The 18,481-nt window shown below is 44.5% G+C and overlaps 2 protein-coding genes across 2 annotated transcripts in view; both read left to right on the top strand.

Annotated features, from left to right (window-relative positions):
* The window catches only part of LOC143768300 (uncharacterized), a 401,106-nt gene that overhangs the window by 72,953 nt on the left and 309,672 nt on the right, over nucleotides 1–18,481 (top strand). The window lies entirely within an intron of this gene.
* LOC143767132 (uncharacterized) overlaps nucleotides 1–18,481 on the top strand; it is a 57,809-nt gene that overhangs the window by 30,719 nt on the left and 8,609 nt on the right. Inside the window, exons 2-6 of the mRNA XM_077255155.1 lie at nucleotides 6,765–6,914; nucleotides 8,133–8,312; nucleotides 8,395–8,518; nucleotides 8,602–8,699; nucleotides 8,898–8,988. Of these exons, the coding sequence (XP_077111270.1) occupies nucleotides 6,765–6,914; nucleotides 8,133–8,312; nucleotides 8,395–8,518; nucleotides 8,602–8,699; nucleotides 8,898–8,988 (643 nt within the window). The remainder of the gene's footprint in view (nucleotides 1–6,764; nucleotides 6,915–8,132; nucleotides 8,313–8,394; nucleotides 8,519–8,601; nucleotides 8,700–8,897; nucleotides 8,989–18,481) is intronic.

The following is an 18,481-nucleotide window of genomic DNA, read 5'->3' as shown; positions in this document are numbered from 1 at the left end:
ACCCGAGAATGACAAAGGACAACAAAGACCACTAAAGGCTAAGTATACAGTTGTGAGCTGATATTAATAGCCTGGGAAGCTCCATGGATATTTCCCCCTTCCCAGGCTATAAACATCATTCCCCAGCCATCGGCTTCTCTCTTCTGGTTCCAAAAATTACGTGGGAGCATACTTCTTTTTTTTTCAGAAAAATAATCTTTTATGAATTAAATATATGTACAGTAAGCTGCACACACTGTACTAATTGTATTTGTCACAGACATCTGTATATATCTACCTATTCTATTTGTATTTAATGTATGTAATCCATCTCTTCTATCCTGTTGGCTCCTGCAGTGACTTTACACTACCGCGGCTGCTGAATTACCGGCTTTTCATCTATCTATGCAATATACATACATATATGTGTGTGTGTGTGTGTCACTGACATTTATGTATTTTATGTGCATATACCTGTTCTATCTATTCTAACCTGTCACGCTGTGATTTTACTGAATGTGGCACATGAATTGCGGGTTTTGGGGAGACCCCTCTATTCTTGATAACCAGCCTTGCTGAAGCTGACAGCTGAGGGTTGCAGCCCCCATCTGTGAGTTTTGCTTGGCTGGTTATCAAAAATAGGGGGAACCCACGCAGTTTATTTTTTATTATTTATTTACAGCGCAGTAGCGTATGATGAATACACCCATCAGCCGCTCCGGCTCTCACTGTTATTAGCGGCTGTAGGTGTCGGATGATGGGAGCTGTAGTCCCATCAGCTGACATCAGTGACTGGAGGTAAGCTTTATACCTCCGGTCACAGATGAGCGGTCATGCTGTCTTCTGGCAGGGTGGGAACCGCGGCTCTCTGACTGTTGGGGATGATTTTACTGCCGATCAGAAGCGCTACGCCGGTGATTAACATGCTGTCACACAACTTGGGAAACACTGGCTTTTGTGCTGTGCGTGTTCGGCTATATTCGGCAATTTAATCGACGATTAAGTTGGTGAATATTGCAAATTCGGCCATTGTGAGCCGAACAGAACAATGGAATATTTGCTCATCTCTAGCCATAATACTGAACTGAAGCGTGAGAAAATATTCAGAAAAATTCACACGCTACAGTTCATATGAGTTTATGCCACCAGGCGGCGAAGCTTCGGTGACAGCACTGCTAGACACCGAAGCTCCGGCCCCTGGATTTTATTCATTCCCCAGTCTTTTACAGCTGGGAGCGGCAGCATTGGCACTGCTCCCGATTGTAACTGTATTTAACCCCTTCAGATGGATTTACTGCGTGGGACATGACTGTACGGTTGGCAGGTATGGAATATTGTTGCTTTTTTATTTTGCATTTTTTCCAGGAGAACGAGGGTCTTCAGGTGGATTGAGCGTACAATAAAGAATAATAAAACCCTGTGTCTTTCTTTCTTTCATAAAAATTGTTCATTCTTAATGTGTGTGTTTATTTTTAACCCTTTCCTACTATTGGATTAATAATGGATAGGTGTCTTATTGACACCTCTCCATTATTAAACATGCTTAATGTCACATTACAATAGCAAGGTGACATTAACCCTTTACTACCCCATATCCCACCGCTACAGGGAGTGGGAAGAGAGTGGCCAAGTGCCAGAATAGGCGCATCTTCCAGATCTTCCTTTTCTGGGGGGGGGCTGGGGGCAGATGTTTTTAGCCGGGGGGGGGGGCAATAACCATGGTCCATCTCTAGGCTATTAATATCTGCCCTCAGTCACTGGCTTTCCCACGCTGGCGGAGAAAATTGCACAGGAACCCACACCAATTTTTTCCGTGATTGAACCCTTTATTTTAACACCTAGAGCTCCAAAATTTTACACACACACACACGACTAACATTATTAGTGAGGAATATGTGAATATATAACGGATATGCAATGGTTTACTGTATGTAAATGATGTCTCATATATTGTCGGGTTTGGTAGTACTTAGCAAAAGCCGACAATCTGCCCTTGCGGGCTTACATTCTGTAGGATTAAGGGGAAGGAGACAGTAGGTTGGGGGTTTCAGGAGCTCCGGTGTTGGTGAGGTGGTAGCTTCGGTGGTGATGAGGAGGCAGCGGGATCAGTGCAGGCTGTAGGCTTTCTTGAAGAGATGATAGATATATATATATATCTATCAGTACAGACCAAATACACCTTCTCATTTAAAGATTTTTCTGTATTTTCATGACTATGAAAATTGTATATTCACACTGAATGCATCAGAACTATGAATTAACACATGTGGAATTATATACCGTATATACTCGAGTGTAAGCCGACCCGAGTATAAGCTGACCCCGGCAATTTTGCCACAAAAAAAATGGGAAAACGTAATGACTCGAGGAAAAGCCTAGGGTGGAAAATGCAGCAGCTACCGGTAAATGTCAAAAGTAAAAAATAGATACCAATAAAAGTAAAATTAATTGAGACATCAGTAGGTTAAGTGTTTTTGAATATCCATATTGAATCAGGAGCCCCATATAATGCTCCATACAGTTAATGATGGCCCCATAAGATGCTCAATATTAAAATATGCCCCATATAATCCTGCATAAAGGTTAATAAAGGCCCCATAAGATGCTCCATAGACACATTTGCCCAATATAATGCTGCACAAACGTTATGGCCCCATAAGATGCTCCATAAAGATATTTGCCCCATACAGTGCTGCACAAACGTTGATTATGGCCCCATATAGACACTTGCCCCATATAGTGCTGCACAAACGTTATGGCCCCATATAGTGCTGCACAAACGTTATGGCCCCATATAGTGCTGCACAAACGTTATGGCCCCCATATAGTGCTGCACAAACGTTATGGCCCCTATATAGTGCTGCAGAAACGTTATAGCCCCATATAGTGCTGCACTAACATTATGGCCCCATATAGTGCTGCACAAACATTATGGCCTCATATAGTGCTGCACAAAAGTTATGACCACCATACAGTGCTGCACAATCTTATGGCCCCCATACAGTGCTGCACAAATGTTATGGCCCCATAGATGCTCCATACAGACACTTGCCCCATTTGCTGTTGCTGCGATAAAAAAAAAATCACATACTCACCTCTCTGTCGCTGAGGCCCCTGGCACTTTCAATATTCACCTGCTCCTCATTCCGGCGCCGCTCTGTCTTCTTCAGCGTCTTCTGCACTGACGTTGAGGCAGAGGGCCACGTCACCGCGCCCTCTGGCCTGAGTGTCACTGCTGAAGACAGAGCGGTGGTGGAACGAGGAGCAGGTGAATATCGTGCAGCGCAGCGCTCCCCTCCCCGTTCTACTCACCTGCTCCTGGCACTGTGCATTCCCTGCTTCCCCGTCACCGGCAGCTTCATCCTGTACTGAGCGGTCACCGTTACCGCTCATTACAGAAATTAATATGCGGCTCCACCTCTATGGGAGGTGGAGCTGCATATTCATTACTATAATGAGCGGTACCATGTGACCGCTCACTACAGGAAGAAGCTGCCGGCGACAGGGAAGCCAGGGACGTGCAGGGACCGCGGCAGGAGTAGGTGAGTAAAATTAGACAGCCCCCGCTCCCCCTCCCCTGCCGACCCTTGGGTATGACTCGAGTAAAAGCCGAGGGGGGGACTTTCAGCCCAAAAAAATGGGCTGAAAATCTCGGCTTATACTCGAGTATATACGGTACTTACCAAACAGTGTGAAACAACTGAAAATATGTGTTATATTCTAGGTTCCTCAAAGTAGCTACCCTTTGCTTTGATGACTGCTTTGCACACTCTTGGCATTCTCTTGATCAGATTCAAGAGGTAGTCACCGGGAATGGTCTTCCAAAAATCTTGAAGGCGTTCCCAGAGATGCTTAGCACTTGTTGGCCCTTTTGCCTTCACTCTGCGATCCAGCTCACCCCAAACCATCTCGATTGAGTTCAGGTCTGGTGACTGTGGAGGCCAGGTCATCTGGCGTAGCACCCCATCACTCTCCTTGGTCAAATAGCCCTTACACGGCCTGGAAGTGTGTTTGGGGTCATTGTCCTGTTGAACAATAAATGATGGTCCAACTAAACGCAAACAAGATGGAATAGCATGCCGCTGGAAGATGCTGTGGTAGCCAGGCTGGTTCAGTATGCCTTCAATTTTTAATAAATCCCCAACAGTGTCACCAGCAAAGCACCCCCACACCATCACACCTCCTCCTCCATGCTTCACGGTGGGAACCAGGTATGTAGAGTCTATCTGTTTTCTGCATCGCACAAAGACGCGGTGGTTGGAACCAAAGATCTCAAATTTGGACTCATCAGACCAAAGCACAGATTTCCACTGGTCTAATGTCCATTCCTTATGTTCTTTAGCCCAAACAAGTCTCTTCTGCTTGTTGCCTGTCCTTAGCAGTGGTTTGCTAGCAGCTATTTTACCATGAAGGCCTGATGCACAAAGTCTCCTCTTAACAGGTGTTGTAGAGATGTGTCTGCTGCTAGAACTCTGTGTGGCATTGACCTGGTCTCTAATCTGAGCTGCTGTTAACCTTCGATTTCTGAGGCTGGTGACTCGGATAAACTTATCCTCAGAAGCAGAGGTGACTCTTGGTCTTCCTTTCCTGGGGCGGTCCTCATGTGAACCAGTTTCTTTGTAGCGCTTGATGGTTTTTGCCACTGCACTTGGGGACACTTTCAAAGTTTTTCCCAATTTTTCAGACTGACTGACCTTCATTTCTTAAAGTAATGATGGCCACTCGTTTTTCTTTACTTAGCTGCTTTTTTCTTGCCAGAATACAAATTCTAACAGTCTATTCAGTAGGACTATCAGCTGTGTATCCACCAGACTTCTGCTCAACACAACTGATGGTCCCAACCCCATTTATAAGGCAAGAAATAAAAGTTATTAAACCTGACAGGGCACACCTGTGAAGTGAAGACCATTCCCGGTGACTACCTCTGGAAGCTCATCAAGAGAATGCCAAGAGTGTGCAAAGCAGTCATCAAAGCAAAAGGTGTCTCCTTTGAAGAACCTAGAATATAAGACATATTTTCAGTTGTTTCACACTTTATTGTTAAAAGGAACCTATCACCACCAAAATCGAGGGTGAGGTAAGCCCAACAGCATCAGGGGCTTATCTACAGCATTCTGTAATGCTGTACTGTAGATAAGCCCCCGATGTATCCTAAAAGATGAGAAAAAGAGGTTATATTATATGCAGGGGCGGTCCCAGTCCAGTCCGATTGGTGTCGTGGTACGGCCGGCGTCTCCTATCTTCATCAAATGACATCCTCTTCTTGTCTTCACGCTGCAGCTCTGGCGCAGGTGTACTTTGTCTGCCCTGTTGAGGGCAGAGCAAAGTACTGCAGTGCGCAGGCGCTGGGCCTCTCTGACCTTTCCTGGCACCTGCGCACTGCTGTACTTTGCTCTGCCCTCAACAGGGCAGACAAAGTACACCTGCGCCGGAGCCACAGCATGAAGACCAGAAGAGGACGTCATTGTAAGAAGATGGGAGGCGCCGGACCGGACCGCGACACCCATCGGATCGGACCGCCCGCCCGCCCAGGTGAGTATAATCTAAGCTCTTTTTCTCATCTTTCAGGATACATGTGGGGCTTATCTACAGCATTACAGAATGCATTACAGAATGCTGGAGATAAGCCTCTGATGCTGGTGGGCTTAGCTCATCTTCGATTTGGGGGTGACAGGTTCTCTTTAACTAACATTGTGCAGTGACACTTCTTTCCATATAGTGATGGATATTTCTTGTTGCTGAAACTATGATGTTTTTCACTTTAACCCTTTGTTAAACCCCTCTGATCAGTGCGATCATCCAACATACAGGCATCTGATGGCTCCGGTGATGCCCTGTACTACTGCAGTGCCGTGTATCATCACTGCTGTCAGTGTAATACTAACGGCCCCATACACATGAGATAAGAGTTGGCTGAACGGTCATTTGGCAGACAGCCATCTCTCCCGACTCCCCCATACACACAAATATTCCAGCTTTCCTGGGGTCTGTATGAGAGAGTCGCCTCCAGACTCCTCTATCGGAGGATTATCTACAGGAAGAACAAACGGATTATCCTCTGAAATTCAGGATGTCAGATCCTTCTCTGCCCTGACATCATCTGTCGGGAGGCTCCCAAATACATTATATAGTCGCCCAAATATTTCAATATCTGTTTTTTTTTCTGGTGTTTTTCTTGTCATATTAGAAAGCCTAAGGCCAGAAATAAACCCCATAAATCACTGTACATGGAGACTTTGGGATCAGATCATTTCTGTCCATGTTGATTGTGGAAACAAAAAATCTTTTCTAAAAACCTCAAACTTCTGTGTGTGAATCAGAGCTGAGATCTAACGTGATAGAAGATTCCAGTGCGGGGAAGATGGGAAACCTTCATATAGACGGCCGGTGGTGATGGAGTCAGTGACCGACTCTGGCCACATATGTCTCTAGAGCCGTAGTAGAAGATGAAGATGTCGTCCTCACCATGAAGTTGTTATTTCTCATGTCGCGTGTAATGAATATCTCCTGTAGTATTGCTAATGCCGATTCCAGGGTCGGTAAATGAGATGAGAATTAGCGTTATGGAAGATGAGTCTATGAGAAACGTATTCAGCTGCCGACTCCGAGGAGGAAACTGCTTGTTGTCTGTGGCCTAAATATATAGGATTTATTAGTAGATGTAAAGAAGGAAACTAAATACTGTAAAATAATAAATCTCCTCCTATGTTTCCCTTATTATCTCCAGTAATCGTATTATTACACAGGATTCTTATGATGTTACATCGGCTCATCTTCTCATTCAGGTCTCTACAATATCGGATCCTCTCAGTGAAGATCTTCTACAAAAGAGAATTTACCTGATTTACCCATCACAGATGGATATGGACAGAGACAAGATGGCGGAGAGGATATTACACCTCACCCTAGAGATCCTCTTCCGGCTTACTGGAGAGGTGAGAGATTCTGATGACGTCACATTACATCATTCTTATCTATGGGAATAACAGATGGACAGAACTGGAGAGGTATAATCATATAAAGAAATTGCGTATGAGAACAAACTAGTATAATAATCTTTATTAAAGAAAAAACAGACAACAGGGGATATAATCCCTACAACGCCTAAAACATATTAAAAACTGGTAGCCACAAGTGTGTCATAAGGATGAGCCAAAAGATGTTGGTGGCACCACACTGAGTGAATATTGTAACAAACAAGTAGAGAAAAACACACTACCCTGCCATGCTCCTAATGCTATCACATAATACCAAGTGGTACATGTAAAGCTATAGTCCTGCAATCAGGAGTCGCTATTGAAATAATGCTAATCAAGCCCCTATGGCATATACCAATGAACACTTCATGGAACGCTATTAAAGATGATAGCAGCTAAATAGCAAAAAAAATAGGGCAAGAGAAAGGATAATAGCTAGTACTTTACCTAAACACTCAGAAGATGGTGCCACTGCCCTACGCGTGTTTCGGCGGCGTGCCTTCGTCAGGGGGAGGAACGCCGCCGAAACGCGCGTAGGGGCAGTGGCACCATCTTCTGAGTGTTTAGGTAAAGTACTAGCTATTATCCTTTCTCTTGCCCTATTTTTTTGCTATGTAGCTGCTATCATCTTTAATAGCGTTCCATGAAGTGTTCATTGGTATATGCCATAGGGGCTTGATTATCATTATTTCAATAGCGACTCCTGATTGCAGGACTATAGCTTTACATGTACCACTTGGTATTATGTGATAGCATTAGGAGCATGGCAGGGTAGTGTGTTTTTCTCTACTTGTTTGTTACAATATTCACTCAGTGTGGTGCCACCAACATCTTTTGGCTCATCCTTATGACACACTTGTGGCTACCAGTTTTTAATATGTTTTAGGCGTTGTAGGGATTATATCCCCTGTTGTCTGTTTTTTCTTTAATAAACATTATTATACTAGTTTGTTCTCATACGCAATTTCTTTATATGATTATATCTATATAGCGTTGAACGTATATTTATTTCCAGCTACTTTGGACGCCATACATGCCTTTTGCTGATGGTCATTAATTACAATATAGTTGCGTCCTTTCTTATTGAGGGTAACCATTTGATTTCTTAGAACTGGAGAGGTGAGGACTCTGGAAATGTCTGTAGTCAGATTTATTAATGTGTCTCTCCATTACCAGGATTACACAGTGGTGAAGAAGACCTCTAGTGATCGCTGTCAGGACCCTGTGTCTGAGGGATGGGGAAGACCCCTGAGCCCAATCACGGGGCCTCCACCTCACCCCCTGATCCATGAGGACATCAATGACCAGAAGATCCTAGAACTCACCTACAAGATGATTGAGCTGCTGACTGGAGAGGTGACACTGCTGGGAATGCTGGGACATTATACAGTAACACTATGAAGGGATCGGGGGATGACGGTATCATTGTATGTGTCAGGTTCCTATAAGGTGTCAGGATGTCGCCGTCTATTTCTCCATGGAGGAGTGGGAGTATTTAGAAGGACACAGAGATCTGTACAAGAACGTCATAATGGAGGTTCCCCAGCCCCTCACATCTCCAGGTAATAGACAGGACTAAATACACACGGCCTATAATTATCTGTATGTAAAGAATGAATTCACTCCCTGTATGTGTTTCCTCCAGATCTATCCAGTAAGAGGACAACACCAGAGAGATGTCCCCGTCCTCTTCTTCCACAAGACTGTAACCAAGAAGATCCCAATGTTCCTCAGGACCATCAGGTAGATGGAGAGAAGGTGTCAGGAGATCTCCCCTATGATGTGTAGACGCCGGTGAAGGTCTTGTGCTCAGTCTTGTTTTATCCACCAGTATTATATGTTTTATACTTGTGTAATGAGAACGGTGGAGATGGCAGGATTAGAGCTGATCATAGATGGGACTTCTCCATTTGTCGGTGACTTTTATAATATTTGTTTCAGGGTGAAGATCTGACCCATATTAATACTACAGAGACATATGAGAGGGGTGATGAGCGGTGTAAAGAGGAGATTCCCACATATGACTACCCAGGTGAGTAGTGACCACTAAATGCAGAGAAGTCACAGATTCTTCTCATCACCGGCTGTGGCTGCTTTATCGGTGGTGTAGTCCGGCCGTATCACCATGATCACCATTTTACCTCTAGACCACAACATTCTCCTCCACCCAAAACTGTTCTAATAACTTTGGGCATTGAGAGCCCTTTTCTATAGAACTTACAACCTGGTAGATCCAACTACCCCCTGGGTTTAGGAGACGCTGTTACCTGCCCAGATCTGTGAACTACAAAGCCAAATGACAGCGTACGTACAATGTGCTGACGAGATAGAAAATCACTTGAAGAAAAATATTATGATGGGCCTGTAAGAGAAAGCGGAGGGTAAGGATGCTGTTGGCTCCTAGAACCCTGAGATCTTATCGGATGAATCTCCCTTCTGTGCTGCTGAATGTGATCATATGGTCCCTACAAGACCAGGTCCGGTCTTTCTGGCCAAACTTCACTTTTATGGTCAACAACATTAAATGTGCAGTGAGGCCAAGTGTGAATTTCTGGACAATAACAGAGTTTCCCTTTATCCTGACTTTTCAATTTGTATTAAAACCGACTAACTTCAAGAAGGATTGTGATAATCTACATAAACCCATCACACCGGTGCCATGATATATCTCTGAGCTGTGCGTGGCTGATGGCTGTGATATACTGTATTTTTTGCTTTGTAAGACGCACTTTTTCCCCCAAAGATGGGGGGTGCGTCTTACAAAGCATACATGCCTTACCGATACCATGGGTGTAGGCCGTAGCCTGGGATGAGAGGGTGTCTCCGGGTGCCCAGCGGTTGCCGGCCCGTGCTGTGGGTGTCTCCGGTGCCCAGCAGTGCTGTGTGGGTGTCCGGCGCTGCCCTGAGCTCTGCTGACAATTTGCATTAGGTCAGAGCCTCGGTAATTCCACAGTTCCCTGTGGACTCCGGAAATATGGCTGCCGCCTGGGGCGGCCCATGCACAGATGTGATCTCTAGAGATGAGATTTCAGTGCTGAGATCTCATTTCTGAAGATCTTGGTCCTGAGATCACCATCTATGTATGCGCCACTCCCGTCAGTGGCCATATTCCCGGAGTGAACTGCACACGCACAGTTACACAGGGAACCATGGAATTACTGGGGCTCTGGCCTGTCGCAAAATGTTCGCAGAGCCCCGGGCAGGTGCGGACACCCACGGAGCGCTGCTGGGCACCGGAGATACCAGCCGCACCGGCCAGCAACCGCCGGGCACCCGGAGACACCTGGCAGCAGCACCGGACATGCACCAGCGCACCGCACATCGGAGCCCCCCTCATCCTAGCCTGCGGCCTGCAGCATCACCCCACTCCTGCCTCCTCCAGCAGTGACCCTGGGACCCCGCTACACCGCAGCCACCACCCCTGGTAAGCAAGAAGACTCATGGATTATAAAAAGCACCACCATTTTATTAAAAAATATTTTTTTCTTATTTTTCGCCTCAAATTTGGGGTGTGTGTTATAATCTGAAAAATACGGTACATTTATTCCCGCCTGCAGGAGATGTGTTGGCTCCAGCCCTGGTTTCATGGATTCACTCCACCTCATAAATTACATTGTTTTTGATCCTAAGAAATTCAGATTACTGCACAATCTCTCCTGAAATGGGGAGCAATATTATTTTCTCTAATCTTCTGGTCAGGATTCATAGTAGCTCCAATGGTCCACCATAAATGAATGCAGCTCTGGTTTACTGTTGTGTAATCTGTATTTGTAGTTTTCAGTTAGTGATATTCTTGTACTCTGGGGAGGGGCTGTGGGCGGGGCATTATGTGGTGCTCTGGGGCAGGGCTGTGGGCGGGGCTTTATGTGTTATGTGGTGCTGTGGGCGGGGCTTTATGTGGTGCTCTGGGGCGGGGCTGTGGGTGGAGCTTTATGTGGTGCTCTGATTACATATTCATGTGTATTGGCTTATGACAGGTCGCTGATCCCTCACTGACCTGCCCCCCATTTTTACATAATGCATATAACAGTGTTGATATTATTGTTGATAATGCCTATAATATTGTGGCTATTAGGAGACTTAGAAAAAAAAATTACATCCAGCAAAATGACACCAGTGGCGCCTGTCCTGTAGCATCTATCTCTCACTTATAGACTGTGCAGGCGCCGCCATCACCGGTGACATTTTACTGGATGTAATTTTTTTTCTAATCCTCCCAATAGCCACAATATTATAGGTATTATCAACAATAATATCAACACTATTATATGCATTATGTAAAAATGGGGGCAGGTCAGTGAGGGATCAGTGACCTGTCATAGGCCAATACAGATGAATATATAATCAGAGCACCACATAAAGCCAGGCCCACAGCCCCGCTCCAGAGCACCACATAAAGCCCCGCCCCAGAGCACCACAAAGCCCCACCCCAGAGCACCACATAAAGCACCACCCACAGCCCCGCCCCAGAGCACGATAATCTCATTAACTGAAAACTACAAATACAGATTAAACAACAACCACAAGACAGATTTCATCACCAGGTATCAGTGTAATCAGTATAACGGCACCGACCTGACAGTGTCTGTAGTCACTGAGCACAATCCTGCTGACAGGTTCCCTATAAGACATCTCCGCTCTGCACTATTATACACAGTTCTCTATAAATGTGTAATATTTCTTCTTGAAACTCATCTGACAGAAAATATTGGAGCTTCCGATAGTTTAGATTGTGAAGTCCCCGAGCCCCGTGCTCTAATTCCCCCAGAGAGGTTTCACCACTAGCTCCTCATTTATTACTGATGGAGACTGTTCAGTTTGAGCATTTCAGTAGATGTTATTGTCTATAGTCAGTTTCTGATTACAGTAGTGTCCAGAATCCTCTGATTTATCCTCTTCCCGCAGCCAGTTTTGTGTTCTTAATCAGGCCCCATTTTTACAATCTGATGTGGTCACTTTATGTGGTGATAACTTTGGAATTATTCACAAAGGATAATAGAAAACAAATGGATCTTACAAATTATTTTCCAGCTTTTCACAATCCCCTACATACGATTGTACACTACTCTCTGGGCACATGGCAGTGTTCAGAAGGGAAGGAGCGCCATTTAGCTGTTTGAATGCAGATCTAGCTGGAATAGTTTGCAGACACAATGTATTGGGATCACTGTTCGTGGTCAACTGGCAGCTCAAAAGATCTCCACCATGAACATGCTTGGCACTATCTTCTCTGCTTTCCATATCCCAAGGATTGCCTTGCTCATCGCCCTGTAACACCATTACATGGATCTGGACTTACACTGGGACCCCTAGGCTTGGACCATGGTGTTACCTGCTATTCTGTGGTGTTAGATGGCGAGAAGAATAGTCAGGTAGCTGGGTCAGAACCAGAAGGACAGAATACAGAATCAGAAGACACAGGAGTAGTCAGTAAACGGGCCACGGTCACAACAGGAAACAAATACACAAGCCGCAAGCTGAGCACAGAGGACTGAACCAGAGGAGAACAACGCTGATTCTGGCAGATTCCGGCCATGTGCTTTGAGCTTTAGTAGGGTGGGGTACTTTCCATTAGGCTGAAGTAGGGAGCAGATTACTCCAGCTGGACAGCAGGAACAGATCCCAGATGAGATTGGACACACCATATGCAGAAGCCCTAATATGACTAAATGACAGAAAACCAGAAGAGTCGAAATCCTCATAAAGTGATTCCATTTTATAAATTAATTCACTGAGGGTTATAATCTATACATATGTGGTCAAAATTGTTGGTACTCCTCGTTTAATGACAGAAAAACCCGCAATGGTGACAGAAATAACTTGAATCTGACAAAAGTAATAAGAAATAAAAGATCTATGAAAATGAAGAAATGAAAGTCAGACATTGCTTTTCAGCCATGCTTCCACAGAATTAAAAAATAAACCTCATGAAATAGGCCTGGACAGAAATGATGGCACCCCTGAAAATAATGTGACAAAAGGGACATGTTAAATCGCGGTGTGTCCACTAACTAGCATCACAGGTGTCTACAATCTTGGAATCAGTGAGTGGCCTGTATATAGGGCTACAGATACTCACTGTCCAAAAAAGAGTTATTTCATAAAAAAAACAAAGTTTATTGAAAACCTGATATTACACGAAAATCACAAACAAATTGATAATAACAGCTTATCAGTGACAAGGCACATGGAGAGCTTCTGTGTGAAGGACACAAAAACAGTGGCACTGAGAAAAAGCAGCCTGGGAAAGCAGAGGTCATAAATCTCCACCTCAATAAACTTCAATGCAATAGCAAAAAAGTGCATAGTGCAAATAAGGTGCAAACATTATACCAATTGTCCGAAAAAGTAGAGGGCTTAACATGGCTTAATGTGGGAGAGTATGCATCACTCTAAATAAACCCATTAGCCAAATATCACTAACCTAGGGTTAAAAGCGACACTCAAAGTCCTGCTTACCCATGTCGCCTGTCAGCGTGTGCCCAGGGCAGCCCCGACGCGCGTTTCGCGTGGCCTTCTTTGGGAGGCTGCCTCCTGAACGTGCGTCGGGGCTGCCTTGGACACATGCTGACAGGCAACATGGGTAAGCAGTAGTGATGAGCGTATATACTCGGTACTCAAGATTTCCCGAGCACGCTCAGGTGTCCTCTGAGTATTTGTAACTACCCGGAGATTTAGTTTTCTGCGCCGCAGCTGAATGATTTACATCTGTTAGCCAGCTTGATTACATGTGGGGATTCCCTAGCAACCAGGCAACCCCCATATGTACTTATGCTGGCTAACAGATGAAAATCATTCAGCTGCGGCACTGAAAACTAAATCTCCGGGTAGTTACAAATACTCAGAGGACACCTGAGCGTGCTCGGGAAATCTCAAGTACCTAGTATATTCGCTGATCACTAGTAAGTAGGACTTTGAGTGTCGCTTTTTTCCCTAGGGTAGTGATATTTGGCTAGTGGGTTTATTCAGAGTCATGTATACTCTCCCACATTAAGCCATATTAAAATACCAGGAGGAATTTACTGCTTACATTGTATAAACTGGCGATCCACCAGAAACGATACTGGTAACAGAAAAAGCTGCTGGTGATTGTACAGGCTCTGTGTAATGTTTCCTGTTTGTGCACAAGTGCTATTAAAAATGAAAAAAAAAAAGGGATTGTAATCACCTGCGTTAATTACAGTTGAAGAACAGAGTTAATAGTTTGGATCAACAAATGTTGCACTTACATATGCGGCTGTGGTACTGTGACTGTCCACTGCATGTGGGGAAGTCAACATGGGGGGTGGGTGATAAGTTTGTCAGTGATATAATCGCACCATCCCAGCAGGGTGCTAGAACCTGTAATATAATGAGCCACTTAGATCTGATTTTTATATACCGCATATACTCGAGTATAAGCCGACCCGAGTATAAGCTGAGACCCCTAATTTTGCCACAAAAAACTGGGAAACTTAATGACTCAAGTATAAGCCTAGGGTGGGAAATGCAGCAGCTACCGGAAAATGTCAAAAATAAAAATAGATACCAATAAAAGTAAAATTGAGACATCAACATTGAATCAGGAGCCCCATATAATGCTCCATACAGTTCATGATGGCCCCATAAGATGCTCCATATAACAATGTGCCCCATATAATGCTCCATACAGTTCATGATGGCCCCATAAGATGCTCCATACAAAATACGCCCCATATAATGCTCCATACAGTTCATTATGGCCCCATAAGATGCTCCATATTAAAATATGCCCCATATAATGCTGTACAAATGCAGATTATGGCCCCATAAGATGCTCCATACAGACACTTGCCATATAAAGCTGCACAAACATTGATTATGCCTCATAAGATGCTCCATAAAGACATTTGCCCCATCTGCTGTTGCTGCGATAAAAAAAAAAATCACATACTCTCCTCTCGTCGCTCAGGCCCCCGACACTTGCTATAGTCACCTGTCCACGTTCCACCGCCGGCCGCCGCTGCGTCTTCTGTGTCCTCTGCACTGACTGATCAGGCAGAGGACAGCGCGCACACTAATTGAGTCTTAGCACCCTCTGATTTGAGCGTCACTGCAGAGGACAGGGAAGACGCAGCGGCGGCTGGCGGCAGTGGAACGGGGATCAGGTGAATATCGTGCACTGCGTTATACTCACCTGCTCCTGGCGCGGTCCCTGAACATCCCTGGTTCTCCGGTGCCAGCAGCTTCTTCCTGTAGTGAGCGGTCACATGGTACCATGTGACCGCTCACTACAGGAAGAAGCTGCTGGCGCCGGAGAACCAGGGACCGCACCAGGAGCAGGTGAGTATGATTACACAGCTGACGCTCCCCTCCCCTGCCGATTATGGTAATCTCAGTTCAAAAAAGCACAGTTTTGAGGAGATGTGCTGGTACACTTACTTAGTTAATCTTCTACCGATTTGATGGAGTATAGATAGGTTCCAGATATAGTCTTTGCGCTGATTGTAGCATGGTTGTCTGGATATTTAATAATAATTAACACAGTCCTCAATGTATCAATCTAAGACAGGGCTGAGATTTACGTGTGGTACGTATATAGCTGGTCTTTAAACCAAAATAGCGGTACCTTGCTTGTTGGAGCGTTGTTAGTAATCTGCGGTCTGTGGGGCTGTTAGTGGTGTGAATAGCCTTGCTGGAGTGCCGTTCCTAAAGGTGGACTACAGCTGAGAGTCCAACTGTAGATACTGCGCGGTGGCGGTAGTTGTGGGTGACTGCAATCAAGAGGCGGAACTCACGCTGAATCAGCGGAGACGCCGGCGCCTGGTGTGCTCCGCCGGAAGCAGCGACGTGCGAAAGGAAGGGGAGAAGCTAAGCATGACGTGACGAGCTAGCGAGGACAAGTGCCAATGAGATCAATGGGATAGCCAACGCGTTTTAGGGGAATCGCTCCCTCTTCATCAGGGCTTTGGTGCATTGGTACGCCCTGTCGGTCACACCCCTTCTATGCTAACTAGATTGCACGTCACCTGTGCCAAGTATTACTTGTCGCGGCGGAGGATAAACTTCATATTAGAATGATGTCTGTCTGAAAGGATGGGTGAATGGGCTGTATCCTCCAAGTAATTGAAAAAGGGCGGAAAATAAAACAAGTGCTTGCCTAGTTATGAATGGGTAGATAGAACTAGAGCTAAATAGGTAGGAGGACGCGAAGAGAATTTAAAAGAGATTTATTTATTCCAATAATTAAAAAAGTTCCTCTAGAAATAGCATGTGTGTGTAAAAAAGAATTTAATTAATAAGAGAGTAAAAAATATAAAATATGTTTATAATTCAGATGAACTGCATAGATTTAATTTAAATAAAATACATTAAGATGCTGGATGTCTTATGTGCATGAATACATATAAAATTTAAGTTCAAGATTTGTGTCGGAGTCATAAAAATTGAAATTATATGCACTAAAATAATAATGATGATGATTTTCCTGGATTACACACGTAAGAAGTAGATGGAACAATAATGGGTGCGGTGATTGGCGCGTTGCGGTTACTTCATTACTAAAATATTTATACTCATTTTGTTTATTTTGTGACTTCCCAGTGCCCATCCCTATATATATAAAAGCATATAATTCAATCTCATGGTTTAGTCCTTTTGGTGCCATGCTATCCAAAGTGAAAATCCATCTAGATTGCATTCTATGTCTAGAAAAATAAACATGCTATTTCTAGAGGAACTTGTTTAATTATTGAAATAAATAAATCTCTTTAAATTCTCTTCGCGTCCTCCTACCTATTTACCTCTAGTTCTATCTACCCATTCATAACTAGGCAAGCACTTTTTTTATTTTCCGCCCTTTTTCAATTACTTGTAGGATGCAGCCCATTCACCCATCCTTTCAGACAGACACCATTCCAATACTAAGTTTATCCTCCGCCGCGACAAGTAATACTTGGCACAGGTGACATGCAATCTAGTTAGCATAGAAGGGGTGTGAGCGACAGGGCGTACCAATGCACCAAAGCCCTGATGAAGAGGGAACGATTCCCCTAAAACGCGTTGGCTATCCCATTGATCTCATTGGCACTTGTCCTCGCTAGTTTGTCACGTCAAGCTCAGCTCCTCCCCTTCCTTTTGCACGTCGCTGCTTCCGGCGTGAGTTCCGCCTCTTGATTGGAGCCACCGACAACTACCGCCACCGCGCAGTATCTACAGGTGGACTCGCGGCTGTAGTCCACCTTTAGGAACGGCACTCCAGCAAGACAGTAAACACCACTAACAGCCCCACGGTCCGCAGATTACTAACAACGCTCCAACAAGCAAGGTACCGCTATTTTGGTTTAAAGACCAGCTATATACGTACCACACGTAAATCTCAGCCCTGTCTTAGATTGTTAAATTGAGGACTGTGTTGATTATTATTAAATATCCAGACAACCACGCTACAATCAGCACAAAGACTATATCTGGAACCTATCTATACTCCATCAAATCGGTAGAAGATTAACTAAGTAAGTGTACCAGCACATCTCCTCAAAACGGTGCTTTTTTGAACGGAGATTACCATAATCTAGATATTATACCTATTGCAGCATTAGCAGCACGGGCCCCTGGAAATTAAAGGTCCATTCCAATTATCCACGGTGGAATAACCACATATCCCACCTCTCCTATTGTCCCTTCAAGGTGAAGCCATATTAAGCCCTCTACTTTTTCGGATAATTGGTATAATGTTTGCACCTTATTTGCACTGTGCACTTTTTTGCTATTGCATTGAAGTTTATTGAGGTGGAGATTTATGATCTCTGCTTGCCCAGTCTGCTTTTTCTCAGTGCCACTGTTTTTGTGTCCTTCACACAGAAGCTCTCTATGTGCCTTGTCATTGATAATCACAGAAAAATCATGATAAAAACTGCTTTTAATGTAATATTTTTTCAATAAACTTTGTTATTTTTATGAAATAATTCTTTTTTCACATTTGCTCCGTGTGTTTGTGCAGGAATTATCTAGTTTGGAGTGTCATTGATCATATTGATCTAGTGCCTTGAAAAGGCATGTAATCGGACCTATTTAATTAGTATGTATCAGTGGTTTTTGTTCTCAGATACTCACTGTGCTGTTTGGTGACATGGTGTGTATAAAGGTACCGTCACACTAAGCAACGTCGCAGCGATATAGCCAGCGATCTGTGACGTTGCAGCGTCCTCGCTAGCGATATCGCTGTATTTAACACACAGCAGCGATCTGGATCCCGCTGTGAAATTGCTGGTCGCTGCTGGAAGGTCTGAACTTTATTTGGTCGCTAGGTCGCCGTGTATCGTTGTGTTTGACAGCAAAAGCAACGATACCAGCGATATTTTACACTGGTAACCAGGGTAAACATCGGGTTACTAAGCGCAGGGCCGCGCTTAGTAACCCGATGTTTACCCTGGTTACCAGCATAAAATGTAAAAAAAACAAACAGTACATACTTACATGCGTCCCCCGGCGTCTGCTTCCTGACACTTACTAAGCTCCGGCCGTGCGTTTTTTTCACGGTTTTTCGCTATAAAAACGCTATAAAA

The sequence above is a fragment of the Ranitomeya variabilis genome, chromosome 4, assembly GCF_051348905.1.
Source record: "Ranitomeya variabilis isolate aRanVar5 chromosome 4, aRanVar5.hap1, whole genome shotgun sequence".
Taxonomy (NCBI): domain Eukaryota; kingdom Metazoa; phylum Chordata; class Amphibia; order Anura; family Dendrobatidae; genus Ranitomeya; species Ranitomeya variabilis.
The sequence above is the reverse complement of the archived record's forward strand: the minus strand, read 5'-3'. Positions and strand labels throughout refer to the sequence as shown.